Source organism: Balaenoptera borealis, assembly GCF_965194805.1.
Source record: "Balaenoptera borealis genome assembly, chromosome: 11".
In the NCBI taxonomy this organism is placed as follows: domain Eukaryota; kingdom Metazoa; phylum Chordata; class Mammalia; order Artiodactyla; family Balaenopteridae; genus Balaenoptera; species Balaenoptera borealis.
The window spans coordinates 47650885-47677307 of NC_138868.1; the positions used below are offsets into that span (position 1 = coordinate 47650885).

Genomic DNA, 26423 nt, shown 5'->3' on the forward strand with positions numbered 1-26423 from the left:
TATAAGGGTAAGGGTCCTACTTTATTCTTTTGTATATGAATGCCCAGTTGTCTGAATATTGTTAAAAAGACTCTTCTTTCCCTCTTGAATTGTCTTAGCATCCTTGTTGAAAATCAGTTGACCATAAATGTATGGGTTTATTTCTCAACTCTCAATTCTATTCTGTTGATTTCTATTTCTGTTCTTACGTCTGTGCACACTGTCTTGATTACCATGGCTTTGTAGTATGCTTTGAAATTGGTGAGTGCGAGTCCTCCAACTTTATTCTTCTTTTTCAAGATGGTTTTGACTGCTCTGGGTCCCTTGCACTACCACAAAATTTTAGGATCAGCTTGTCAATTTCTGCAGTTGATGAGTATTCTGTTCAGTCTGTAGATCAATTTGGGGAATATTGCCATCTTAACAACTTGGAGTTTTCCGATCATGAACATGGGATGCCTTTCTATTTATTTATGTCTTCTTTAATTTCTTTCAGTGATGTTTTGTAGCTTGCAGTGCATAAGTCTTGCACTTCTTTTGTTAAGTTTATTCCTAAGTATTTTATTCTTTTTGCTGCTATTATTAATGGAATTTTAAAAAATTTCATTTTCAGATTGTTCATTGCTAGTGTATAGAAAGAAAACTGATTTTTTAAATATTACTTTGTATCCTGCAAACTTGCTTGACTTTATACGTTAGTTTAAGAGTGTTTTAGTGGAATTGTTATGATTTTCTACATGGAGGATCATACCATCTGCAAATAGGAGACAATTTCCAGTCTGGATGTACCCTTAAGTTTTAATATTTTTCTTCCTTTTATTATTTTAGCATAAAATAATGTTACTATATTAGCTAACTGTATATGGTACATGTACAGACATTTTTTACTTTGTAAATACTTAAATACCCTAAAGTATATTAATTTTATTTTAATGGGTGTTAAAAATATGATAACTCATAACTGTGGTTTCTGTCTCAGATGTCACTTTATCAGGATGTTCTTCCCTGAACATCCTATTTTAAAAACAAATCTTCTTCACTCTCCCTCTACCTTGCTTCATGCTTTCTTCCTACCACTTATCACTATACATATTATACACAAATGTACACTTATGTATCACACACATGACTTGTGCCTGCTTATCGTCTGTTCCCCTCCGCTAGGATGTAAGCTCCATGAGAGCAGAGACTTTGTTTCATTCTTTGCTGGATGGCAGTGCCTAGGACATGGGTACTCACTCAGTAAATATTTATCAATGATTAATTGTTTAGAACAAGGTTAAATATTTTAAGAAAAGTAAGTCAGTTTCAAGTTGATTAAAGAAAAACATTGAGTAAATGATTGTTCAGGAGGTATGCAAATATGGTAAAATTCATAAAGACTGTATGGCATGCCAGAAGTTTGGGAAACTCTAACTTAAGAAATGAGAAGAAGCAGGATGGAAATGGAGTTTTTAAAATCATTTTCTGTGAAGTGATAAGTTATCTGTTAGCTCACAGACTCTTCCCCAACCCAGATCAGGGATCCCTTGAGGCTCTTAATCTGTAACACATGAAATTAAATATATGTGGGAAAGTGGTTCCTGCTAACCACCACAGAAACCCTGTTGGCAGTTTTGGAGGTCATCTGGAAATGTTTGAGGTGCTTTTCGCTGCCCATGGAAACTTGGCTTATGGGTCTCGTCTTCTTTGCAGGGCTCTGTGTTTGCAGAGAGCAGAAATGACCATGACTGCCAACAAGAATTCCAGTATCACCCACGGAGCTGGAGGCACTAAGGCCCCTCGAGGGACTCTGAGCAGGTGAGTCAGGGAGCACTGCTGAGGGAATGGGGCTCCCTGGAGGGTAGCATCAAAGGACACCTAATGACCTGGGTCCTGGATAGGATTCCTGCCAAATGTAAATGATTATCATCATGATTTGGACAGTCGTAGAGGTGCATAATCTGAGCCAAACTTTAACTACTTACCAAATAGTGAGATCTCAGGGCATTTTCTTATGCCCTCTAACATTTTGGTTACTCATCTGTAAAATAATAATAGTACTTATCTCACAGAGTTTCTGTGAGGATTAAATGAGATAATATATGTCAGTGCTTAGCATAGTGCCTGGCAAAAAGCCACTCAGTAAATGTTAGCTTCCTCCCGGTGATGGGGTAGAAGCTTCCAGAGCTGGCAGATAGCTGTACAACTCTCACCAGGGCTTCTCGGGTCTTGGCCAAGGCTGGATGCTGCTGTCCTAGAAGAACCTCTTTTATTAAAGCCACGTACCTTTCATAGCCCCTTCTGCTGAATCTCAGTTGGGCAAATTTGGCCTTTGGAACCTCAGCCACTGGAATGGATAGATGAGATGGATGCTTATCTTAGACTGGGGTCGGGCTAGTTCCTTCCTGGAGGTCTGGGCTGTGCATTACCAGGCTGAGTCCAGTGGAGTGTGGCACACACTCAGGTCTGGCCAGAGGTAGTGGTAGATGTTTGGTTCGTTCAGAGCTAATATCCAGGTATGGTTGGTAGAATGGGGCATAGGATGTGGCCCCTGGGGAGTGACTGGCGTGAATGAGGCAAGAGGAATTCTGTACACCATATGTGCAGGGTTTGGTCCCAGTGGAAATGGTCTGGATTGACTGTGCCAACCGAACAGAAATTGTTAGATTCTGACTTGTTAGGTACATAAGAGCTTGGGGCTTACACAAACAAATTGAATATCTACTCTGTGGCAGCAAGACCAGTAAGAACACCCCCTGCGCACACACCCCGTCTAACCTGGACTAGAGTTGCTTGCATACTTGCTTCCCTGAACTGGGTGAGGCTGAGGATGGCAGGGACCAACAACCTCTTGGGTAAAGCAGACAGAAAAACTGACCTCTCCCAGGGCATGTCGGTGGCCAAGGCAGAGACAGGTCTAGATCTCAGAGTCTTTGTCTCCCATTATCTACTTCTCGGGAACCACTTTGCTGGGTTCCCCCCCAGTCTGGTGGCATTTCTTACTCTGCAGTCTGACTCTGAGTTGGCAGATAGAGACTGGGAATTAAGGTTCCCAACTTTTTTATATGAGACTGTATGGGTGAAATAAGCATTGTGTGTGATTTTACCATTTTATTCTTAAATTAAAAGAAATAGTATATTTAGAACCTGAATTAGAAATTACTGTACACAGAAGCCCTCAACTCCTTCAAGTATTCTTTTTTTTTCTAATTTCCACTTTGTGGGGACCGGGATGGGAGATGCAGTGTTTACATAAAGTCACAAAGCAGAATCAGAACTGCTGACAGGCACCCTAGTTTCTATTTGGAGTATATACCTACATGTTTTAAACATTTTTAGAAATTGCTCTTCCTTTAGCTTCCCAGCCTGCTTGCCATCATAACACGACGGATGGTATTTGTAAATATCTGAGCCTCTGATGTGCCTAAAAAAAGGCATTTTTCCCTTCTAAGTCTTCACTTCCCTTCCTTCCTGCCACCTTTCCGCTTCCCTCCCTCCCTCCCTCCCTCCTTTCCTGGGCTTTTGGCATGGAGTCACAGGCCTCTGTGTCTAGCTACAGCCTTCTCTCAGAGGCTACTGCTGCACTGTAGTTGTTATTATTTCAAAATTATCATCTGGTGGTTTCTCTGGCTGCTTTCACCCCCAGCCAAATCTGGGACTGTTCTTAGGAAGTTGTCAGTGAACTCTGAGGGCTCTCCTCCTAGGTGCTGGGCTCTTTGGTGGACACTGGGGAAAAAAGAGGGATGACCCATTCTCTTTTTTCAAGGCTTTTACAGTTTGGATTGGTGACCTTGGCACCCAGATTTCTTAGTCTGACCTTCCAGTAGACATTTGCCTGTGACCTGGGGACCTTTAATCATTGCCAGCCCAGGAGTTCCAGTGAGAAAAGACTCCCAGGTGTGACTGGAACTTTGGTTGGGGAGTGCAGGGGTGCTAGGGCCTTGGAAAGCTGGGCCTTTGAACCCTGACTGCTTTGGGGACCTCTGTCCGCATCATCCAGACGGAGGCAGAGGAACCCGATGATACTGAGAGGCATTTGTATCTAGCTTTGGGGGCAGGGGTACTTTGGGGCATGGAAAACTGGTGGAGATGGGCAAATGGGACCCTGTGGAAATGCCAAGATACGTATTTGCAAGGCCATATCCTTAATTTGAATAAGACTTCACCTGGTGCCACCACTAAGCTAGTTTGGGGTAAAGATCCTAGATTCCATTCCATTATTAGCTTCTTAGGAGTGTTTTGCTACTTTATTCTCTTCCTTTTCCTTTATAGACCATTCTTGATTTGGCAGGATATGCAGGAGGAGGAAATCTGAACCTCTCGTTTTACCACCAAAGTTTTGTTCTTTGCTATGTTTTGGTCTCCTGGAGCAGGCTTCCCTTTCTCTCTGTTAGTGAGGTCAAAGGGGCATGTTGCTTCACCCTTAGCTGCTTCACCTCCCGACAGGCTGTTCCCACTCCAGCTCGTTAGATTTGGCTGCATCCATTTCTGGGGGTGGGAGGTGAGATTCTCACAGCTCCTCTGAATTCCAGAGATCAGGCTTTATGATGTTGGTGTTGATGACCTGGGTGGGACTAGAAGCAGTTTAGTGACTTGCTTGCTAAGAAATGGTCATGCTGGGCTTCCCTGGTGGCGCAGTGGTTAGGAATCCGCCTGCCAACGCAGGGGACACAGGTTCGAGCCCTGATCTGGGAAGATCCCACATGCCGCAGAGCACCTAAGCCCGTGTGCCACAACTACTGAAACCCGCATGCCACAACTACTGAAGCCTGCGCACCTAGAACCCGTGCTCCGCTACAAGAGAAGCCACTGCAATGAGAAGCCCGCGCACCTCAACCAATAGTAGCCCCTGCTCGCCGCAACTAGAGAAAGCCCGCATGCAGCAACGAAAAACCCAATGCAGCCAAAAAAAAAAAGAAATGGTCATGCTAATGGTTGCTAAGAAAGTGTTATGTTGAGAGCTAGTTCGGCCATCTAGGTGGGGTAAACTTTGCCACTTGTTGCTCTCAGGAGATTTCATTTGTACTGTGAGACTTGGCAGGCAGCAGGGGCTGTTCTCAGAAGACTTGTCATGCCTGCTTATTTCCTCAACAGCTTCTTCACTGTGAAACTCCAGCATCTGGATCATTGTGACTTGAAAATATAGGCTGTCTGTATTGTGTTTTGGAAACTTTACCTCTGGATGTATATGTGGGAAACTTGGGTGCCTGTAAAAGTGTAAACTTCTTGGGGTCAAGGACTTTGACTGCTTTCTGTCTCCTCTGAGCCTGGAAACAGTGCCTGGTACCTAGAAGACTAACTGTTTGTTGACCAGTTGTCTAGATGGCTGGGAGATCAGCCTCTTAGAGCACAGGCTACTTGTACTATTTGAGTCCTTACAGTATCTTCCATGATAGGTCTTGTTAACTTTGGATTCCCTTTCCATTCAGTCCATAGACTCTGAGAAAGGCAGAGCTGAAGAGGAACCTTAGAGCTCATTCGGTTTGGCTAACAGACACAGAGAAGAGGAGGTACTCCCCAAGGATACAAAGCTAACGGGGGGAAGAACGCAAGCCTAGCTCTCCTGTTCCTTCTGTTATTTTATTGTACCTCTATATTCACCTCCCTGTAAACATCACTGGGATTTCCCTGCTCAAAAACTACTGTCATCTATGATACAGTCAAACTTGGCCTGCTTTTTAAGGCTTTCATAAAAAGCCCTGGTTTTTCTTTCTACCTTAATCTTGCACTGCTCTCTAATGCGAACCTTACATTTCTGCCAGTCTGGATGCAGATGTTACTTTCCTCCCAGTCCTTTTCTTGACCACTCAGCTAGGAAGGATTCCCCTCCCCTCTCTGTATTCACTCTTAGAACCCTAGGTTTAGAGCCTCCAAATGGCACTTGTGGTACTTCAGAAGGTGGATAAGTGGATTTTTCCCTGTGAGATTGCTATGGGACGATGGTTGTTAAGAGTCTTAGAGGCCTTATTATTTACAGAGGCTCTTCAGGGCTCACCCTTAAGATCCTTAGAAGGCCTTTTGTCTGTCTGTGTGTAAGATTCTGTGAGGCAACACTTTAAGTCTTTTTTAGGTCTTGGCAAAGGATCTTTCAGTCCCACTCTAGATTTTTTTAAAAAGATTTATTGAGGGATAATTAAAGTACCATAAACGCAATTTAAAGTTTTCAGTTTGAAACTAACACACCATTGTAAAGCAGTTATACTCCAATAAAGATGTTAAAACAAAACAAAAAACCAAAAGAATAAAGTTTTCAGTTTGATGAGTTCACATACACACATACACACACCCACTGAATGGAACTGTCACCACAATCTGGAAGCCATTTATTAATTTGAGAATTTTTTCTTGTCTAGAGAGACAGAGACTGAAACAAGTTTTATTTTCTAACTCAGAAAGCCCTTTCTCATTTATGTTTCCTTTAAATTTTGTTTGAAAACAGTTCCCTGTTTGGCTCATCTCCTTTTCCTTTCACTAGAGACAGCGAGAAGGAGTCAGAGGGCACCTTCGGCACTCTGCCTGGAAATGTCTTTGGCTAGTTCATCTAATATATTAGATATACTTCCTATTTTCCATGTTACCACAGGTGACAGAGTTGCCAAACTTTTCAACGTTGTGAGGGTCCCCTTTCCTCTAGCTTCTAACGTTTTCCTTATTTTTGCCTTAAGCACCCCCAACAGCCATCACCCAGTCCCACGGTCAATGTTTTAGGATTCTGTGTCAATAGCACTCCACTTCTAGGTACCCAAATCTGTGTCAGGTATCTCCTGCTACAAAACTACCCCAAATTTTATAGTGTAAAACAACCATTTGATTATGCTCACAGACTCTGTAGTTTAGGATTTCAGACAGAGACTGCAGGGATGGCTGCTCCCTGCTCATGATATCTGGGACCTCAGCTGGAAAGACTTCAAGGCTTAGGGTGACTCAGTGGCCAGGGGCTGGTGTTTCCTGGAGGCGTCTTACCTCACATGTCTGGGAGTTGATGCTGGCTATTGCTGGGACCCCAGCTGAGACTGTCCATCAGAACACCTGCCCTCTCCACATGGCCTGGGCTCTCTCACAGCCTGAGAGACAGGAAGTAGAAGCTGTTGGTTTCCTGAGGCCTGGGCCTGAAAAGTAGCACAGATTCAGTTCTACCATATTCTATTGGTCAAGCAATCACAGAGCCCAGGTTCAAGAGAAGCGGTCATGTTGACAGCAGGCATGTCAAAGAATTTGGGGACCATGTTTTGAAACCATCACAAATGTCTTTAGCACGGTTTCCTGCAACTACCTTTCTCTCCCTCTTGGCTTTGCATAGTGCCTGGTTCTGCTTTATACAGCAGTTCCATTTTTGCCAGACTAGGGCATTGGGGACGTTCCCATAGGCATCATTTTTTTACCTGTCTCAGAGAAGGCGTCTGTCTTATAAATGCTCTCTTTATGTTCATTGCCGTTACTTCCTAGAGGACTTGGGGTTCCTTCCCAGAGAGGAGCTCACCAATTCTCCTTGTGCTTCCCTAGAAATCAGCTAGATGACAAGCAGGTAGATGTGCTTTGTGGAGGTGACAAGGTGACTCCGTTTCTGCTCTGATCCTAGCTACTGTTCTACTCACCCTGACAAGCTGTGATTGACTTTGAGTCTCTGTAGGTAGTGGTCCAGATGTAGCCCCACTTGGAGGATGAGGCTGTCCTGGACCCTACTGAGGGCTTCCAGCCATTTGGGAGCAAGACGATCAAGTTGTGAGTGTTACCCTCTTTTTGACTTTTTGACTTTTGTCCCAGAGTGGGATGTCCGTTACTGAACTGAGCCCCTGCTCTGGCCTGGGGAACAAACTTCTGGACTTGCTGATAGGACTCAGGCAGACTTGCTCCCTTTTCTCCTTCTGGGTGCCTCAGAATATGGCCTTGGGGGAGTGCAGTGAGCATGCCATCTCCAGAGTTGGGGCGGTCACATAGTGATGGGGGGATGCTGCTGCCCGCTGAGCCACCAGAACCCGCTTTAGCTGAGCAGCCCTGGGAGGGTGGTTGGCCAACTCCCAGGCAGTTCCATTTGGAAGCAGGTTAGACGCCTACTCAGTAGGGACTAGGCATGTTGGAAGCTGGGCCTTGTGTAACTTTAATCTGTGGACAGGCTCACTTCATGGAGCCCACAGCCCATCTTGGTGCCTCTGGGGCTGTTTCCTGGACTCCCAGGAGCCTTCTCCAACTGGCCCCAATTTGGTTTGCTTCCTGATACTGACACTTCAGGAGCTCTGTGGCCAGAGCATGCTGAGCTCAGAACTGTCTTGTCATCAAGGACTAAAGACAGCCTTCCCTCCCAAAAAGTCCCTCCCTAGGCGACCTTGACAATATATGGGGTGTCCCTTGGCATGAATGCTTCCTGCTATGTTACTGGAGGATGGCCCAGGTCACTAACCCAAGGGTTGGGTTGTATTCTTGTGAAACAGTACTGGAGGGAAGGGCACGTATTTTGCACTTTAACTCTCACTTTCTGTCTGTACATGTGCACGTGCATGCGCACACACACGTTGCCCTCTCTTTAAGTTTGTTTCTCATTCTACCTTAGTTCATGCCCTTTCTGTCCTGCTCGCTTGTCTTATACGTTTGTGTGTGTGTATGTGTGTGTGTGTGTGCATGTGTGCATGTGTGCGTGTGTGTGCGGGCTTATGCTCCTCTGTCAAATTTCCTTTGCATTCTCCCCCGCCCCCTTTCTCTCTTTCTCCTTCTATCTGTTTATCTTACTCCCTCTCCTGTAAATGTTGGATTTGGCCAGTCATGTGCTGCAGCGTTGGCATCCACGCCTTTGCTGAGGAGCAGAGCTGGCTGCCTGCTGGCAAGGTGGTGGCACGAGGGCCCAGTTTCACAGTGTCTGCCTCCCCAGGGGCAAGCTCTGAGATTTTAGAATAAAGGGCAATAAAGAGGTGATAAGAGCAGCATATTAAGTGTCTTAGCTGCTGTGTATTTACTTTTCTTTTATATTTCTTCTGTCTTCATGGAACTTTTAATGGTGTTCAAACACTTTTAAAATTTACATCATTTTAGTCACACAGCTAGTATGTGAGGATACTCAGAGCAAGTGTTTTCCTCCTGTTTTGTAGATAAAGAACCTGAGGGAACTTCCCTGGCGGTCCAGTGGTTAAGACTCCATGTTTCCAAGGCAGGGGGCACTCAGAGAATTCAGGTGACTTTGCTCATGAACCCATCCAGGACGTGATGGAACCAGGACCAGAGCAGAACCCAGGTCTCTAGACTCTTGGTCTAGGGTACGATTTTTGCCTTATGGGAGAGGGCTTTAGGGACTGACAGCCATGCTGGGCTGCACTAAGTGCTTTGCGTACCTTTCTGTGTTGTTCTTCAGGTCATATGGCACAAAGAGAGAGGCAACGAAGTCTGTAAGCAATGCCCTGAGGAGTAATAAGGAGACCTAGGTTTTAATCATTTATTTTTGTATTCATTCATTTAGTCACTCAGCACAAATACATTAATTCCTACTAAATTCTAGATGCAGTACAAAGAGCAGAGGATACCAAGATTAACAAGACCCTGTCACCACCTTCAAGTAGCTTCACTCATAGTCTAGTAAGGGAGGCAGGTGAGGAAAAATATAGTCCAGTAAAGTGTTACAAGTACCATAATAGACATTTTTCCAGGCACAGTGGAGGCATCAAAAATCAGACATCTCCACCTGGGTAAGGGGGGTAGGGTGAAGAGAGATTCCATAGAGGAGTTACAGAGACATGTAAGTGGACACAAGGCAGCACTGCAGGCAAAGGAAATATTGAATGCGTGGAGGCCTAAAGTTGTGAAAAGCAAGGAGTTTGATGTGACTAAGAGTGGGATGCAGATTTGTTTGGAGGAAAAGACAGTATGAAATGATAAAGGAAAAATAGGGACCAGATCATGGAGGCCTTGTGATCCATGCCGATGAATTTGCATTTCATTCTGTATATAGTGGGGAGTTTGAAGCATGATGAGTTTTGTATTTTTGAAAGATGTCAGGAGACGAGAGGCTGGACTTGGAACTGGGTTAAGACCGAAAGCAGAGAGAGAAGTTGAGAGCTTGTTTGAATGGTCCCGGTAGATAAGATCTGAATCAAGGCAGCAGCAGTAGCAGTGGGAATGGCACAGGAGGGACAGATCTGAGAGATGTGAAGGACGTAGAATTGATAGGACTTAGGCATTGAGTAGATCATTGAGGTTGGAGAGGAAGCTGGATCCAGATGCTTGAAGGACAGGAAGAAAGAACATTTCTGGATCTTTTCTTCCCTCTGTGGAATGAATTGGAAATATATGCAGGAGTCAAAGCCACGGTGAAGGAAGCATAAAGCAGCATAGGAATGAGATCGTGTGAGAAAACACTCAGCCTGGGTACATGGGAATGAGAGCAAATGGGGTTCTTCAGTCTAAGACGCCCCTTGTAGATGGGCATTGAGTCCCCAGCTCTTCATTGCCTGCTCACTTTGCTCACTGCCTGCACTTATACTCTTGTCCTGCATTAACAGCTTTTCCCCTCTCTACTGGATTATTCCAGTCATCGTTTAAGCATGCTGTAATAACTGATCTCAAACCCACCAACAAAACGCTCTGTACCCCACATTCCCCTCTAACTACCACCTCGTTGCCTTGTTCCCCCTTTAGGGAAACCCTTTGAAAGTGCTGTCCGAGCTCTTTATCTCCACTTTCTCTCTTCCATTTCTTGAATTCCTTCCAGTCAGGCTTCCCTCCCTGCCTTGCCACCAGAACCTCTCTTCTCAAGGTCACAGTGACTACCTAAATCTAGGGATCACTCCGCAGTCTTTCCCTTGCTCCGTTGTTAGCAGATTTGGCTCAGCTGATCACTCCCTATTTCTCGAAGGTCTCAGAATATCACTCCTCGTGGTTTCCTTCCTTCCTCACTACGTGCTCTTCCCAGTCAGTTTCCTTTGCTAGTTGTTCCTCCTCTACGTGAGCTGGAAATGCTGGAGTGCCCCAGGGTTCAACCTTTGGACTTCTCTAGATATGCTGACTCCCTTGATGGTTCATCTAGCCATATAGTTTTACATAATATCTATATACTACTGATGAATCCGAAATGGAAAGGTGTAACCCTGACTCCTTTCTACCAGGTGCTCAGGCCAGAAACTGTGATTCATCCTTGACTTCCCTTTGTCTCTCATACCTCTCATCCACTCCGTCAGCAACTCTGATTGGCACAGCCCTCAAGATAGATGTTGATAGATCTGCCGTTCTAATTCAAGCGGTTGTAACCTCTTGCCTGGATTGTTACAGTAGCCTTTAAGTAATCTCCCTGTGGCCACCCCTGCGTCCCTACACTTCATTCTCTCATATGGAGTCAGAGCATGTCATTCTTCTGCTCGTATCCCTTCAAGAGCTTCCTTTCTCTCTCAGAGTAAAAGCCCAAAAGCCTCATCGTTGGTCCAGGGGATTCTCTGGTGCCTCTGACTGATCTCCAGCCCACTCCTTCTCTTCTTACTCCACGCTGGCCACACTGGCCCCTTTGTTGCCCCCAGAGTACAGTAAGTTTGCAGTTGCCTCAAGCCTCTGCCCTACTGCTCCTCTTGCCTGGAACATTCCCCACCACCACCACCCCCCTGGATATACACATTGCTTACTTCCTCAAGGTTCTGTTCACATGTTCCCTGGCAGAGGGGTCTCCCCTGATCTGCTTCACTGTTAAGCTCTACCCCTTTACCCTGCTTTATTCTTCTTCACTGGCCCCACAACCATCTCACAGGGTTGATTTGTTTATTGTCTGTTCACTCGAGACAACTAAAGCCATACTGTCTCCCTCTACCAGAACGTAACCTGTAGAGGGACTTCCCCTGGTGGCGCAGCAGTTAAGAATCCACCTGCCAATGCAGGGGACATGGGTTCGATCCCTGGCCCGGGAAGATCCCACATGCCGTGGAGCAACTAAGCCCGTGCGCCACAACTACTGAGCCTGCGCTCTAGAGCCCACGCGCAGCAGCTACTGAGCCCGCGTGCCGCAACTACTGAAGCCCGCGCACCTAGAGCCCGTGCTCCGCAACAAGAGAAGCCACCGCAATGAGAAGCCCACGCACCGCAACAAAGAGTAGCCCCCGCTTTCCACAACTAGAGAAAGCCTGCGTGCAGCAACGAAGACCCAACGCAGCCAATAAATAAATAAATAAATAAATAAATAAATAAATAAATAATAATAAATTTAAAAAAAAAAGAGTGTAACCTGTAGAGAGAGACTGTCTATTTTTAGTCTCTGCCAATCCTTAATGCCTAAAATAGTACCTGGTATATAGTTGGTGCTCAGTAAATACTGGTTGAATGGATGAAGAACCAAGGTGTGTGTCTCAAGCCTGGTACAGTTACCACACTGTGGCCTGGGGAGTAGGTGGCTTCCTTTGTTCCCTTGTTCAGGGTTCAGGGAAGGGTGGCAAGGAGCTGTTCAAGAGCCCTGAAGAAGTGAAGCTGGAGACGGTCAGTGGCAGAATGGGAGACCAGACCCAAAAGAAGGCTTTGCTCAGGCGCTTGGCTTCCTAAGGCAGCCTGGGTCCCAGCACTGTCATTCTCTTGGCCATAGTCTTTCCTTGTCCAACAGGGGGAGAATTGCTTTCACTTCCGACCTCAGTTTGAGGAACTGGGAAACAACTAGAGAGTGAAACTGAAGCCCAAGAGTGAGCACCCTCTCCCATCCATGCCAAGGAGGTGCCACCTGTTGTGTAAACTCACTGTCACAAGGACACATGCATCCTGACTGCTAGCCCCCAGTGTGTTCCTCCTTAAGCCTCCCTGTTCTCTAGGTAACAGATTCTCCTGAGCCCTCCCTCAACCTGGGAGCAAGCACTGATAGAAGCTGACTCTTGGGATTGCAGGACTAGCTTCATTTCTAGGGAGTGTTCAGGGGAGACTCCCAAAAGAGTGCCAGAGCCTCGAGGAGGGCGAGAGAGAGAGGGGGAGAGGGATGCAGTCCAAACATTCAGACCTTGGCAGCTGGTCTGTAGGGAAGTGGAGGAAGAGAGAGGCACGGGGATGGAAGGCCCAGGGCCCTGGTCCTGCACTGGGGTGGGGAGGGCCAATTACACACAGTGCCTTTCCCACCACATCATTTTACTATTGCATTGTAGCAAACCACCCTAAGACTTAGTGGGCTAGAACAACCTATGATTTCTCGTGTTTCTGTGCGTTCACTGGGAAGTTCCTCTACTGGCTTCCCCTGGGCTCGCTCATGTAGCTGGTTCAGTTGGGTCCAAGATGACCTCACCATGTGTCAGGCCCATGTGGCGGCTGGCTGTCGGCTGAGGGACCTCAGTGATGCTGCGCACGGCCTCTCCTCCTCTGAAACACTAGACTGGCTTTCTTACGTGACAGTCTCAGGGCAGCATTCCAAGTGCGTGAAGCGGAAACTGCAAGGCTTCTTGAGGCCTCAAGTTTGGAACTGAGACAACTTATTTTCCACCATATTCTATTCGTCAAAGCAAATCACAAGGTCAGCCTAGATTCAAGGGGCAGAAGAATAGACTCAACCTTTTGATAGCATGAGCTGCGAAGAATTTATGGCCATATTTAATTTACTCCTTTCCCCTCACACCCCAAATGTTTAGAATCCAAGGACAGAGGTAAACTGTTTTAAAAAGTTTGCCAAGTGATTATTCTGATTAGGCAGCTCCTTGTTAATATTAGTAATTATTAAGCTAAGATTGAGTACTAGTGTGAGCCACTGAGCTCAACACTTGATGCGTATTGTCTCTATTCCTTACAACAATCCTCTGAGATATGTGTCCTTTTAACCTCCATTTTACAGATAAGGAAACTGAGGCTTAGAGAAAGTTATTTGCTCAAAGTCATGTAACTTGTTAGTGGCTGTGGTGGAACTTAAACCCTGCAACTGTGATGTTCTTACCCTCTACTGAGAACAACTGGCCTAGATAACCTGGTGAAAAACTTATTACTAATAATTAACAGTAATAATGAGTTACAATGTATGACATCGTTTCATATCCATAGTCACATGTGCCCGTTACGACAACCCTGTGATACAATTAGAACAATTCTGAGGAATTGAAACTGGCAGCTCAGAGAGAGGGTGTGGCTTTGCCCATGGTCATGTTCCTGATAACAGGTAGAATCAGAAACATGTAGAGAGATGCAGTGACCTCTACCCTCAGGTGAGCATCCGGAGCCCCATGAGGGCAGGGCTTTATCTGTGATCGTAGAGTGAGTAAACATTGCCTTCTCTGTGATGAGCCGGGGTATGCCCGGGCTCCAGGTCAGCATAGGCAGGCCCCCTTTTCACCCTGAGTTGCTGGAGCACATTGGGCCTGGCCTGTGTGGGGTGGCTGGGCGAGGAGCACTTGCAGCTCTGGGCCCCAGATCAGCAAAGATCCGAAGACCAGGACCTTTAAAGGAAAGGACCCGTCTCTTCTCTGTTTTATCCTTCACCAGAGGAGAAAAACTAAACCTCAGTTAAAGCAGACTAGGCATGGAGAGAATTTCTTAACTTGTGGGAATTTCTCCATGTTTGAACTACTGAGGGAAGTTACAGAATCATCCTTTCTGAAATCATCGGAAGCATGCTGGAATCAAACAGACCAGAGGTTCTCACCATTTTTCTGTCCCCCTATGGGAGCCACCCCCCACCCCTCCACCCTCCCATAGGTGGCTTCATGGACCGGTGAATTCTCACCTTGAGGGTTAAAGAGATACGTGGCTAGGGGAGCGTTTATCAAAATGTCTGGAGAAATGAGGCATATGTCGTTTGAAAAGGCTTCCTAAAAGATTCTGCGTCTCATTAGGTACTGGCCATCACCGACTAGAATTCAAGCTTCATGAGGACATGAATTTTTGTCTCTTGTTTATTCTTGTATCTAGCATGTAGAACAGGGCCTGGCACATAGTAGGTGCTCACTAAGTATTTATTAAATGAATAAACACATGATAAGGTCATCCTCTATAAAAGGCATCTTCTCCCGCCTCCAACGGAGAATAACTGAAACATAGAGTCCTTTGTGTAGCCCGGACACTTGTTGGCTTCCAGGGCTGGACTGATGACCTTTTGCATCCATGGTTCTGTGAAAAAAGTGAGGGGCCTGGGCCTTTCTCTATCGTGAGTAGGTTGGGCTCTCCCCAGGCTCAAGCTTGGCTCGTTGCCCTACCACTGCCTACCCTAGGGAGTACCGAGGCTTACTCTTTTCACACCTCCTCGCTGAGCTGAGTGTCTTTGGTCATCGGCTTGGCTGGGCACCGAATTTCTCTCATCTGTGCCCATGTACACGTAGGAGGGCTCTTGTTTGACTTGCCCTTTTAAAAACAACTTAAGCATGTTGAGGTTTCCTGTTGATCGGGGGCAGCCAGAGGCTATGACCCAACAGGGAATTGCTGGCCAATCCCTGACTCACCCGAGCTGCAGTTTTCTGTGTGTGATGGAGCAGTGACTGCAGCCTGGCTCAGGGGCAGCTGGCTGCGTTCCGCGGATGGCGTGGCGCTCTGGAGCCTGTGAGGCTGGACCGCCTGGCTTTGAGGGCCACAGCATTAGGGTCAGGTAGGCCTTGGTAGCATGCAGTGTTGGCAAAGCCCTGCTGTCTTTGAACTAAAATGGTTTGGGAAAAATTCTGAAAGTTGACAGTGAGGACCCTAGTAGACAACTAGAAAAGTGTGCTGAAGAGGAAGTATGCCCATGGTTCTCTTCGGTAAGCTCACCTTTACCTTTTCTTGTCTTTATTTGTTCATCATTTACTGAGCACCTTCTAGACACTGAGTATGTGTCCCTCCACCTGGAAGAAATCGTGGTCTAGTAGGGAAGACTAAGAGGTTCCCTGATACTTACAAACGCTACATTGGAGACAGGGCTGTGCTCAGTGCTGCAGGGATTTCTGCTGACCTATGTCTAGGGGGCCGGGCAGTTCACAAAGATGGCAGAGGCCACTGCTTCCTCTTTAGAGCAGCAGTATAGTGTAGTCCTGGCTTCACCACGTACTAGCTAGAGACCTTGAATGAGATATTTGATCTTTGTATGCCTCAGTGTTTTTCATTTGCAAAATGAAGATAATAATAAAGTATAATAATAAGACAGAGTTTTTGTGAAGATTCAATGAGTAAATATAGGTAAAAACATTTATTTAGAACTGTTCCCGATAGTTGCTAAGACCGGGGTGTTGATTTGGAGCTGGGGAATGGCTGATGCTTGTTTGATACGATGCCACTGCTAGAGGCTAGAGCTGCGAAGGAGTTGGTCTCCCCTCCCCATTAGCCTCCTCATTGAGAGTGTGGAAAGGATTCTTTCGTGAAGGGCCCTCCTGATCCTTTTGAGACCTTCAGGAATCTGAGTTCTGATCAAGACCCAAGCTGAGGTGCGGTATCTTGCGTCTAGTAGCAGAAGCCTCGGGGGAGATGGGGCTTGTCAAGGAGATAAATCAAAGGGCTTGAGTGCATATTTGGGGCCACTTTGGGAAGTGGCATGCTGGAGATGCTTTGTAACAGTTCATGAGAGTTGATCATTAGTGTTTCTTCCCAAGTCCACATCCAATGAGGTCACATTGGTAGTTTGAAATCAGCCATAGTAGGAATATTTATACTGTGGAAGTTGGCAGATGCTACATATCTATGCTTTCTCGCCCAAGGAGCTGATTGTTAAACATTTAGCAGCACACCACTGATCTTACTGTTCTCTGATTGACAGATGTGGACTTTGGGGATGCCCTGGCCTGTCATAGAACTGGCTTCTGTTGCAGACAGTACTCAGGGTCTCTAGGGATGAATTGGGCAGAGAGGACCATTGAGTTTAGCCTGCTGTGGATAAGGAGCTGTTTCCTTGAGGACAGCCTTGGAAGGTCCGTTACTTGCATACAGTACTTTGAGCTTGCGAGTCCTATAGGAAAGGGATGCTGAGTTCTTTAAGAATGAAACAGTGTTGTCAGGCCACTCACTGCCATTTTCTCTTCTTCTTTTTTATTTTTTTTTCCCTCTTAGGTCTCAGTCAGTCTCTCCACCTCCAGTTCTCTCCCCACCGAGGAGTCCCATCTACCCTCTCAGTGACAGTGAAACGTCAGCCTGCAGGTACCCAAGCCGCTGCAGTTCCCGGCTGCTCCTCAAGGACTGGCATCCCCGTGATCCTTCACCCCAAAATCCTCAAGCCCCCTCCCCAGACACTTCACCCCCCGTCTGTCCCCTCGAGGCCACCAGCTTCAGTTATTTGGACAGAAGCCCTTCAGTGTGCAAGAGAGAGGACCAGAAGGAGAATGTCCAGGGGGCAGCCCAGGATGTAGAGGGAGTAGCTGCTTGCCTCCCCCTCGCCCAGAGCACTCCGTCCCTGGGGTCAGCAGCGGGCCCACGGAGCATCTTTCTGAACCGCACTGGCCCCCGTGCCCACAGCCTGGGCATCCGGGAGAAGATTTCAGCATGGGAGGGTCGCCGAGAGGCTTCGCCCAGGATGAGCGGTTGTGGAGAGAAGCGGGAGGGCTCTGGGGGCGAGTGGGTGGCCAGTGAGGGCTGCCCCAGTGTGGGCTGTCCCAGTGTAGTGCCGTCCCCCTGCAGCTCAGAAAAGACCTTCGACTTCAAGGGCCTCCGGAGGATGAGCAGGACCTTCTCTGAGTGTTCCTACCCTGAGACCGAGGAGGAGGGAGAGGCACTCCCTGTCCGGGACTCTTTCTATCGTCTGGAGAAACGGCCAGGCCGGAGTGAGCCCAGTGCCTTCCTCAGGGGGCACGGCAGCAGGAAGGAGAGCTCAGCGGTGCTGAGTCGGATCCAGAAAATTGAACAGGCCCTGAAGGAGCAGCCGGGTGGGGGGCTTCCCCAGCTCCCCAGCAGCTGCTACAGTGTAGACCGAGGGAGAAGGAAGACTGAGATCTTGGGCACCTTGGAGGAACCGACAGGGAGCGCGAGTGTGAACGCTGGCAGCCGGGCAGGAGGAGTGGCTGGCGTTGGGGGGGAGGCGGGCTCACCCCCGGAGAGGGAAGGTAGTGGCTCCACTAAGCCGGGGACCCCTGGAAATAGCCCGGCCTCCCAGCTGCTGCCATCGAAGAGCTCCCCTGATCCCGCTGTGAACCCTGTCCCCAAACCCAAGCGCACCTTTGAATATGAGGCTGACAAGAACCCCAAGAGTAAGCCAAGCAATGGTCTACCTCCTTCACCCACACCTGCTGCTCCGCCCCCCCTGCCCTCCACCCCAGCCCCACCAGTCACCCGGAGACCCAAGAAGGACATGCGCGGTCACCGCAAGTCCCAGAGCAGGTAACGAATGCCCCTCCGGTGACATAGAGCTGGGCCCGGCGGCTTTCTTGTCAGTAGAGGATGCAGAAGCAGACTCTAGTTGTGGGTCACAGTCAGTAGTGCTTTATAAATTCTGGAGCACCAAATAATGTTAGGTGAAGCATGAGCTAGGTGAGAAAGATTGACTGTTCTTCTGCTCTTGCGGGGTAAGGATACTTCAATGTGAGTGGGAGGGTGAAAGCGCTTCTTCCAAATGCTGTGTACTGAACATGCTGGCTGGGTTTGGCCTTTGGGGTAGAGCCCTGTTGGAACTTCCTCTGTGGGAAGGGTAGGGCCACCTTACTTTTAGATAGAATTGGCAGTCCCTTGAGGACTAGTAAGATCTTAGCCTCATAACTACCTGAAATGCCAGCTAGAGATTTATTTCTTTGACTGAAGCATTAGCTAAATATTGCATGTTACCATTAACACAGAAGTGTTGACACATTTAACATGATTTCCTCTTTCCTGAGGGCTGCGTGGCCATACAGGAACCCTGGGCTTATATGAAGAGGGGATCTTTGGATCCTGAAAGGGGAGACTGATGGAAAAAGGAGAGAAAGAACATTTGATCTGCTTCTTGGCCATGTCCAAGAAGGACCTGGTCACATTGGTTTCCTGGTCAGTCTCAGTATTCCTGACACTGGAGTACCCCGGCCATCTCCACAATTTTAGTGAGTTGGGAGCTGGAGCAGCTGGAGTTGGTGCAAGATGACAGGCATCTTGTTCTCTGAATTGGAGTAGGCTGGGAGCCAGCTTCCTTTGGAAGGCCTGTCCTCCTACCCCTCACTGCCTTTCTCTTCTAACCCAGAGTCAGGTGGGCATTCAGGTTTGTTTGGCTTCTGGAGATTCTTCAATCTGACCCCATAGTTCAGGCTTCCATCCAGCATATCCCATCTCATATAGAAACTTTCCTGCCATGTGCAGAGAGGAAGACATCACAAAGGTTCAGACTCATGAGGCAGAAGAGCCCTTGGCTAAAGGTAATCCCATGTTTTGGCCCACCTCAGCATGCTCACGGACTCTTTACGTCAAGCCTGCCAAGAGTGTTTGCTTTGTCTTTAGTCATCTGTTTCTAGAAATATCTGTCTAGAGCCTGCTGTGCACCAAGGCTTTGTGCTGGTCAAGGGGACACAGGGGCACATAAGATGTGGCTCTTCCATTCAAGGAGTTGGTGATCTGGTGCAGGAGGTAGATGTATAAATAAATCATAGATGCTGTGCTGCGTGCCCTGATCCACCTCTGGGTGGGATGCTGCAGAAACCCAGAGGAAGAGGCATCTGAGTGGGGAGTGGGGGAAGCCTCTTCAGAGAGGGAGTTGCTGAGCTAAATTTAGAAGAGCAAGAAGCATTTAGCTAGGTGAAAAAAGGGGATGGGAGGAGGTTACATCAACCTGAAGGTTCTACACATACACACACATTACATTTATAATATATACACACACATATACCATATATGGTGGAGTCACTTCCAGTAAGAATTAACAGCAAATTTAAATCTGTGCTCTTGGAAAGAAAAAAAAAAAGAAAAAAGAAAAACAGTTCAAAAAGCACAGGCTGTTTTATTTGCCTTTCCACACAGTGAGCGTATTCCCCTGAGGAGCATGAAATAGTAAGTTTGTATCTGTTGTGCCAGGTACGATTCTTGTATTTAATATACTTCTTTATTTAAGAAAAAAATACAAGCCATATATTTCTGCTATTCAACCAAAGAAAAAGAAATCTGTTTTTAACTGACTATATCAGTTATAATAAAAGACAGTGTGTTGGTCCTCAACATGGAACCTTCCTGAGGGATTTTCGAGGATAATTTGGCTGAACGTGACTTGTGTCCTTTGCTGATTTGAGAACCGCCTGCATAAGATGTTGACTCCACTGTATACATCAGTGAAAGCTTGCTCTCAGACCAGCAGTGGTCTGCGGGCCAACATTCAGGAACCACTGTGCTCAGCCATTGGGTATTTAGCTGGTTGAGAAGTCTGGGCCAGTGACAGAGAGATCTGGGAGTCATCGTGGTAGAAATGGTAGATATGGTGATGGTCGTCAATATTGGGGCCCCAGAAAGTGCAGAGTGAGAAAGAGAGTCCTGAAGACCGGACTCTGAGACCGTGGCATTGAAGAGGCAAGCAGACAAGGGGCTCCCTCACAGGAGCTTGAGACGCAGTTGAAAACTAGGAGGGACCGTGTCACAGAGGGGAGGGAGGAGAGGGCCAGCGTGAGGTGTTTGTCTGTGTCGAGGGCTGCACAGTAGCCAGGCAAGCTGAGAACAAGATGTGGCCTTTAGGACACTTTTAGTCCTTGACTTGCACCCCAGGGCCCTTGGGGTGTTGTTCATTAGACAAGAGAGAAAGGACTGCATCAGCTGAAAGGCCTAATGGTTCCCAAAGATGAGGGAGGTGTTAATGGGTGAGAGGATGGATTCAGTCAGTGCACTTCCTTCTCTCCCTCCCTGGGAGGGACCTGCCTTGGAGAGGGAGAGCGTGCAGCTGGGACCAAGCCTTAGATGTTGAAGGGAAGAACCTCCCTGATGAAGGGGAGGAGTAGAGGGTACTGTGGGCTCAGGGTGTCTGAGAAGCTAACCAGCTGTGGTTTTGAAATTCTGCAGTAGAAGGGAAGGTTATTTGGGGGATGGAAAGGAGCAGGTGACGAGCTGAAGGGAAGCAGGGTCATGGAAGTAGCTGCTGGCTGCAACTGCCCCCTCCTAGTTCTACCTCAGAAGTGGTGTGATTTGTTTTGAGGGTTCAGCACCTTCTTGTTTCAACAAACCATCCACCACCAGCTGCTTCCCCAACCCCCAAACAGCCCTGAGCATCACCCATCCAATGTTGAGCCCTTACTGCCTACTCAGTGCCGGAGACCTTGCTCGGATACAGGCATGATGTGAGACTCTAAGAGCAGGTGAGGCACTCAATTCCTCTGGTAATGGTAGATACTTCTCAAAAATGATGTTCTCCGGGGCTTGGAGGCCCAAGTCGAAAGCTCAGACTGTGGAGTCAGACATCCTGGGTGAGTCTTACCTCTATCAGTTCATCTCCCTGAGCCTCCAGCTAATCAGTGTTAAAGTGGCACGATACCTAGTAGCAGCATTGTGAAGATTAGTGGGCTAACATGTGTAGAGCATATGACACAGCATCTGACACGTAACATCCCTTTCAGCTGTGGTAGTTGTTATTGGTATTATTTGCAGGCACCGGGGCTGGGGCCTTTCAGACCATCTGTCTCTTCATTTGGATGGCAAGTTTGGATCCATCTTGATGCTTTGCTCAGTAGCTGGTTTTGTGAGGAGGACCTCCGGTCTTTGCTATTGCCCTTGGCCATTCCCCACCAGGGCAGCAGGAGTCGGGTTCCGCCGGAATGACTCAAACTCTTTGTTATCCGCAGAAAATCCTTTGAGTTTGAGGATGCATCCAGTCTCCAGTCCCTGTACCCCTCTTCTCCCACTGAGAATGGTACTGAGAGCCAACCCAAGTTTGGATCCAAAAGCACTTTAGAAGAGAATGCCTATGAAGATATTGTGGGTAAGCAGGGGTAGAGTGGCGGGCTGGCTTGTCTGTGGTGCTGCAGAAGAATGGCTGCAGGAGGGGCACTTCCAGGTTCCACTTCATTCGCTGTGGGCAGACCTGGCCCAGCTTCTGGAACTTCTCCAGGAAACGGGCATCAGAGAAAGCAGCTTAAAAGACTGAGCAGCTAAGAGATTAAAGCCTGGCCTTGAATGAATCGGAACCCAAAGGGCTTCTGGGACCACAAGAAGGGGGAAACCACATCATCCCTTCCTTTTATTTTCGCAAGGCTTTGGAGTCCAACAGGTGCCCTTTCTTAGCTGTGTATCCTTAGGCAAATCACTTAACTTTTTTGGAACCTTTTCTCTTATGAAATGGTGATGATGATATTTTGATGGTAACAACAACAATAACAATAGTAATAACATTTCACAGGATTATTGTTAGGATTAAATGAGATAAAATATATATCAAAGCACCTAGCACAATGCCTGGTCCTTAATATGTATCTCACCTACTCTTCCCTTAAAGTAAGTGGTGTCAGAACTGTGAAAGTATCTGAGATTTCACTCTGCTTGCAAGCTAACAAGTCTAGCCTGCCCCAGTTCACAGATGCTGGCAGAAGACACAGACACTTGGATCACAGACAAAGGACTTTGTTACTCATGGCACAGCAGGCCACGTGAGCTTGATGTTCACATGGGTTCCCCTTGCTCGCCAGTCCCATGCAGCAGTGGGGAGGAGGCCCAGGTAGAGGCTGCACACGTGGTGGGTCTGCATCCCAGCTGAGGAACCTCAAGCTTAGGAAACCCCAAGCTTTTCAAGGGGCTGCTAGCAAACCTTTGCCCCATAAGGAGACCTTATCCTTTTTATTCTGGTCAGCAAACAAATCTGCCTCTGCCCTGGAGGGAGACACTGTCTTCCAAGGCTGTTTGCTCTATAAACATCTTTGAAAAGATAGTCTGGAACCGTTAATTCCTCTTGCTCAGAAGGTCAGAAATGTAGGACACCGTGGAGAATGGCCCTCCAACAACTGGGAGAATGTTGTGTTGCCAAACTTGTGTTTGAGCAACAGCAAAAAGCCCGTTGTCTAGGCTGGGTTGGGTTTATCTTTGGCCTTTATTTTAATTCTGGCCTCATTCTCTTCAGTGGGGGCTTCAGTTTTGTTCAAGTAAAGCGTGTGTCTCAGCGTAGGTCTCTGAAGAGAAAGGAAGGTCAAGTGCCCTTGCCCTTGACCGCTCCTGCCCTCATCTCTGTCTCTTTCTTATCTCTGCCTTAGGCCGGGGTTGGGGGCTGAAGAACATAGTCTTAGTGAGCATGATACAGAGAGGAGTGGCCCTAGTGGAGAACCCTCCAGATAAGACTGTGGAATCTTCGGAAGAGAGGGTCCTCTATTCCCTGATTTGATTGGAGCCATCAGTTTCCCAGTTTTCTCCGTACAACTTGCTGGGCCAGGATTTCTGGGAAGCCAGCATCAGTGCTCAGGTCCACATAGGCACTGCTTTCCCAGGATGGGAGTGTACAGTATGTAGCCGTCCGAAATTCGGTCATATCAGAAGGACTGTGGGAACGAGATTCCCCAGAACAGCAAACGGGTTTGGGGAGGGAGGCCTCTTCCTTTACTACTGGGAAAAAGCTTTGTATGCACCGTCGCCCAGAGCTGAGGTCCAGAGCTATGGGGATCAGGGGCACAGCCCCATCTGCCTCCCACCCCTGAGCAGGGTACAGGTCTATTTCCTCCAGTCTGAGAGGAACTGTCACGTGTCGTTGCTGCCCAGGGCCCTTGGGAGCACCCGGTGTGGCTGCCGCAGGGGACAGGGCAGACTCCAGTGTTCAGCTGCCCCCGCTCAGGATCCAGGCGCTGCCGACGCTGGGGCCTCACTGCTCGCTCTTCTCGGAGGAGGCTTTGCAGCCTTTCTGTGCTGCCCAGGGATCTCATGCGGGGGAATGTTCTTGCATCAGCTGAGCTGGAACAGAGAAAGGGCTGCTTCAACCTTTTCTCCCTGTCCAGAGTTCCATAACTGCAGGGCTCTGTTCGGGGTTGTTTGGGGATGGTGTGTGGTGTGTGGGGGGCACGGCGGGCGGTGAGAATTTTGGAGGCACCGTTCTGGGCAACGGAACCGTTCTCTGGGCGTCCCGAGGTCAGGTTAGAAGAGGAAGGGGGGAGGCTAGCATATCTGAGCCTCAGCCTCCTCACTCAGTGGAGGGGACTTCCGGCCACTTTGAGATGTTGCTCAAGGAGGCAAGAAAATAGAGGAGCAGCCTGGTTGCTTCTTAGCTGGACGAGCCGGAAGCTAGGGGTGAGGGCTGGTACGAGGTGAGGTTGGGGTTGGGGCTGGGGCATGTTCCTTAGCTGCTCAGCTAGCTTCTGGGTCTTTGGAGCGTTGTGTAGAGAGTGGGGGGAGAGGGATGGGGAGGAGGGAGGAGGGAGGGCACCTGGGTGTTTTGCGTTGCCCTTGTGGTGTGAGGGTAGGGTGGGCTTCAGCGTCTCCGGTTGTTCAGTGCCCTGGGCACGTTTTTCTTCTTCAGTGTCCCCCTAGCAGCCCCGTCTGAACTTCTAGACCTGACCAGGGAGGCTAGAGGGAAATACAAGGGAGAATATCTCTCTTTCTCTCAGATTCTGGTTGACTTACCCTTTCTCCTTCCCTGGCGACAGGCCCAAGAATTTGGACCCACCCCCGTAGAGGCTCTGGTGGGGGGCCCTTGTTGCTGAACTCTGAATGTCACTTTCACTTTTGCCTCCGGTTGACCAGTGCCTGACTTCCTGGGAGCCTTCTCTGTCTTCTTGGCCCAGCTTGTGCTCTGCGAGGCTGAGGTGCTCGGGTTGGGACTATCCAGCTCTTTCTTGTGCTGCCTCCCTTGCCCAGGGCCAGACGGAGCTTTGTTCTGGGGGTGTGATAATCGGGCTGTGGCAGGAGGTGGGCGCGGGCCAGAGCTCCCGTGCTGAGTCTTTGTCTCGGGGACCAGCCCATTGGTCTGGAGTTCCTGGTCTGTAAGAGGCTGAGGGCCAGTTGGCCCAGACACTAACACGTCTTCTCCGTGAGCCCTGGACCTGAACGAGGGGCCCTGGGGAGTGTGCTAGCCTCCTTCCCATGCCAGGCACGACACCTTGGGAACTGGGGTGAGATACTCCAAAGCAGGCTGAGGTTATCTTGCTAATTTGCAATAGAGTGGTTCAGAAATAAAGTTACTGCCATGTTGCTTTGTGGGGCTGGTTAATTCTCGCCTGTCCAATTTGACATCTGCCTCTGGAAGATGCTGCTATCCTACAAAGCCTTATAATCGTTTGCGTTCTGAGCCTGACAGTTAAAAATGCACCCAAGGAAGCAGCTTATTAGAGAGTTATGTGGAGTGGCCTCGGCGCCTGACCAAGGAGCCTGGGCTGCATTCCTGCAGAGATTCCCACTCCCATCAGCTAGCTGGGGCTGAGGGAGAGTTTCCAGGAACTTGAGCGGGGTGGGAGCTGGGGACGGAGCCAGTCAGCCTTACTGCAAAGCTTTTTGAGCCTCTGCTCTTTCTGCCTTCTCCTCTCATTTGTCCCAAGGCTGGGAGACAGAGACATCTAACAGCATAGAGGCTGCCGCCCAGAGGTGCAGTCCAGGGAACGGTGCCCGGGCAGTTGGTAAATGTTGTCCAACCTCGGAGGGTGGTAACAACTGGCCCCTTAGAGCTCCCCATCTGATGTGCTATGTATTGTCGGGGGAGTTGGGCCCCTAATCTGGCCCTGTCTCCACTGTGCGAGGGAGGGGAAGAGGCTGAGAACCAGGAGAAACAGCTGGTTGGAAGCAGGAGAGGGCTGGGGAGGGAAGCTGCAGACCCATGGCCCTAGCCATGGGTGTGGTCTGGGAAGCTAAAGATTCCGTTTGGGGAAATTCTCAGTGCTTGTGCACAGACACACACCCCTTCTCTAACTGGTTCTTCCAGTTGTGCATTTGTTGGGGGGTGGGGTGCTTGGCACCTGTGGTTAGTGACCAAAGGAGACGTGGGGAGGAGTGGGGGCAGGGCTAGGTGGGACTGGGTTCTTCCTTCAAGAGGATCCATATGATAAGTCTGGGCTCTGACCAGCGCCTTTAAAAGAGTGCAAAGCAGAAATTCTTGGCGATGCCCCTGTCCCTTGTCTCATCAGCAAAGCTGGGAAAGGTTGAGACCTCTGGCTTCCACAGCTGGGCTTGATGAGATGGAGCTGCTCAGGCCAGGCCTCGGGGGAGGAGGGCCTACCTCTTCTCTCTCTCCAAGGGCAGCGTGGAGCGCCCTCGAGGAAGCTGCGTGGGCAAGAATGCAGGTGAAAGTCTTGAGGTCTGCCAGGCTTCCGGTCTCCCATCCATGTCCCTGCCAAAGCTTCCCCAGGTTTCTCCCCTCGGCTCCAGCTTCTTCTGCTTCGCTGTGTCTCTGCTCCTCCAGAGAAGGTTCCGAGCCCGGCTCTCCAGCCCTCCTCCTCTCCCAGCTCTGAGCCATTGCTTTGGGATTGATTTGCTCTCAGCAGATTCCATTTAGTGGCTCTAGGCCTCGGGGACTGCTTGGTCTCTGCACATCCCCATCCCCTGGGCACCCTTACCACCTGGACAGATGGCTGGGAGTGTCTCCGTGAGGCAGCTCCAGAAGGGTAGTCAGAACAGTCCAGGAAGCTGAGAGTAATAGGTGAACGGGGGCTGTGAAGGGCCCAAGCTAAGGCTGGGAGGCAGGGCTTGGGCCAGGGCCAGCCATCATTTCCTGGAGAAATGATTAGTGGCCTGGTTATATCAGAGAGGATGTTAACCTTGCT

The 26423-nt window shown here is 48.6% G+C and overlaps 1 protein-coding gene across 8 annotated transcripts in view; it reads left to right on the plus strand.

Annotated features, from left to right (window-relative positions):
• The window catches only part of DENND2B (DENN domain containing 2B), a 151948-nt gene that overhangs the window by 99597 nt on the left and 25928 nt on the right, over positions 1–26423 (plus strand). For all 8 annotated transcript variants that reach the window (XM_082341415.1, XM_082341417.1, XM_082341416.1 and 5 more), the window contains 3 exons: positions 1675–1779; positions 16885–18144; positions 21543–21679. In XM_082341415.1, the coding sequence (XP_082197541.1) occupies positions 1700–1779; positions 16885–18144; positions 21543–21679 (1477 nt within the window). In that variant the 5' untranslated portion in view covers positions 1675–1699. Of the gene's footprint in view, positions 1–1674; positions 1780–16884; positions 18145–21542; positions 21680–26423 lie in introns of those variants that run through there.